This window comes from Arachis ipaensis, chromosome B8 (genome assembly GCF_059453495.1).
Source record: "Arachis ipaensis isolate K30076 ecotype BB chromosome B8, ASM5945349v1, whole genome shotgun sequence".
NCBI classification, from domain to species: Eukaryota; Viridiplantae; Streptophyta; class Magnoliopsida; order Fabales; family Fabaceae; genus Arachis; species Arachis ipaensis.
Window position 1 is genome coordinate 117876415 of NC_142443.1, and position 2109 is coordinate 117878523.

The following is a 2109-nucleotide window of genomic DNA, read 5'->3' on the forward strand; positions in this document are numbered from 1 at the left end:
CTTCGGCAACTGGATCATTATGACATATTTCTCTTTCTTGAAGCATAGATTAGTGCGTGCTGGGTGTAGATTTGAAAATTTGTAGTTATATTTTAATGAACTTAAGCTTGACCATGATTTGATTTATGGCTTGATTTTAGATGCTGGCTACCCATAATATATCGTTCGTGGAGTCGTTGGCTACCCATAATCTCACGTTCGAGGAATCGTTGAAGAGTTTCATTTTGTCAAAGCAATTATAGAAGATTTCGTATTTTAACTTTCATATTTCATCCTAGTTTACTGTGGGTACGTCACATTCATATAGCAATAAAGTGGTTTATAGTTTATCCTACTTCCATTTCTGACAAGGTTAGTTCCTTTCATTCTAGTTGAGCAGGACATATATAATAGGCAAATCTTTCCATTTTTACACTTTCTAATTTATATGAAATTTTTATTTAGAAACATTTTTAAAATTCTTTGGTCTATCATACTGGAGAATTGATTGCTTTTCATACGGCAATTGCATGTTTTATTAATTTAACAATTTACTATTGAAATTGAGAACAATTAAAAATTACATATAGATTGAATATTAATGTCATCTACTAATGATAATGTAATCTTACTGTGACCTGCAATATATAAATCACACTTCAATTAATAACACTTATTTCTAATTGTAACTTAGCTTCGCGCTCTAACTTCATCTCATATAATGACACCTGCAAAAAATAAAGAATATTAATCATTGTTTCAATGGCACACTATATAAGCCAGCCAGTTTTGGATTTATGTGAGGATGGCGATGCTGAATGAGACACACTTCTAACAACTTATCATCAAATTCAAAATAAAATTATTTTTAAAAATTTTATGTATGAAATTACACGTATAACTTATGAAAAATTTCTTCGTATCAAATAATTTCTATAGTTTGACTTTTAGAAAAAAATATTATGATTCAAATAAGAAATAAATAAATTTACTTTTTTTTTATTTAATATTGATTCATATATCATCTATCAATTGAGTTTGAGGTGTGATTCATCTTTTAAGGAACAAATTGAGATATTGAATGACAAAATAGATTTGTGGCATCTTTAAAATCACACTTTAAGAGTTAAATTGAACATTTGTCAAGAAGAAATGGTAGAGAGAAAGAAGTAGTACATGGTTCAAAGTTTGTAGTACACTTCTCTGGTAGCTGTGAGGCCATGTTACGGTCAACACCTGAAATTGGAGGGCCGTTGACAAGAACACACAAGCATGGTTGGCCAAGAGCTCTAAGGGCATTGCAGCACGACTCGCTTGGTGGAATTGGGCTGAACGGAGCAACCGCTGCCCTGCAAGGAATCAGCTGCACAAGCGCCGAGAAGAATGTGCTTGTGCATGAAGTGCTATCCACTTGTGCCACTACTACCAATGCTACCATGAAAACAAGAAACCATACCAGCGAAAAAGCTCTATAACTGAAAAGCTTCATCTTTGAATTATTTTGTCTTCTAATATAATTAATTCGCCACCGAAAAAGGAACCACTCACTTATTGTATTTATAGAGTTGTTTTTAGTCATGCACCGTAGCTGTTCTAACAGAGAAAGTTATCATGCTACTCATGCTCATTATATGGCAGAGATCGAGAGAGAGAACAGCATCAATGCAATTGGTGTTTTATTGATTGCAGTTAGAAGATTCAGATGACATGATTTCTCCCATGGCAAAGTTGTTCGCATTGAATTTTGGGAACATTATGCTAAAGGTATATATGGATTAAGTATATATAACAAATTTGTGATGCCACTTATAAGATGGGGATATAGTGCCAATTAGATCTATTATTTTAAATTTATGATTGGTTACCATAGTCTTTCAATACAGTAGTTGAATGCATAATTGTGAGAAAATGGGCAATACCCTAGTGTAAATTAAGAGACTTATTTGGTATTTTATATTCGGATTATCTTGGAAAGATATTGATATACATTTTAGAATTTAAAAAAAAATTAGGAATAAGGAATTTATTAAAAAATAGTATAGGAAGCATTTCAGGTGAGGCATTGTACTATATTGGAAGTCTAGTGCGCCATGCCTCTGAACCATTAAGATATAATATAAAATATATAAA

The 2109-nt window shown here is 31.9% G+C and overlaps 1 protein-coding gene across 1 annotated transcript; it reads right to left on the reverse strand.

Moving 5' to 3' along the window:
* Positions 1-614: 614 nt before the first annotated feature.
* LOC107612442 (uncharacterized) lies at positions 615-1468 on the reverse strand. The gene is made up of 2 exons (XM_016314142.3): positions 1156-1468; positions 615-707 (listed from the first exon to the last, which is right to left on the reverse strand). The coding sequence occupies exons 1-2, from the start codon at positions 1466-1468 to the stop codon at positions 694-696; spliced, it is 327 nt and encodes a 108-aa protein (XP_016169628.2). The 3' UTR covers positions 615-693.
* Positions 1469-2109: the final 641 nt, after the last annotated feature.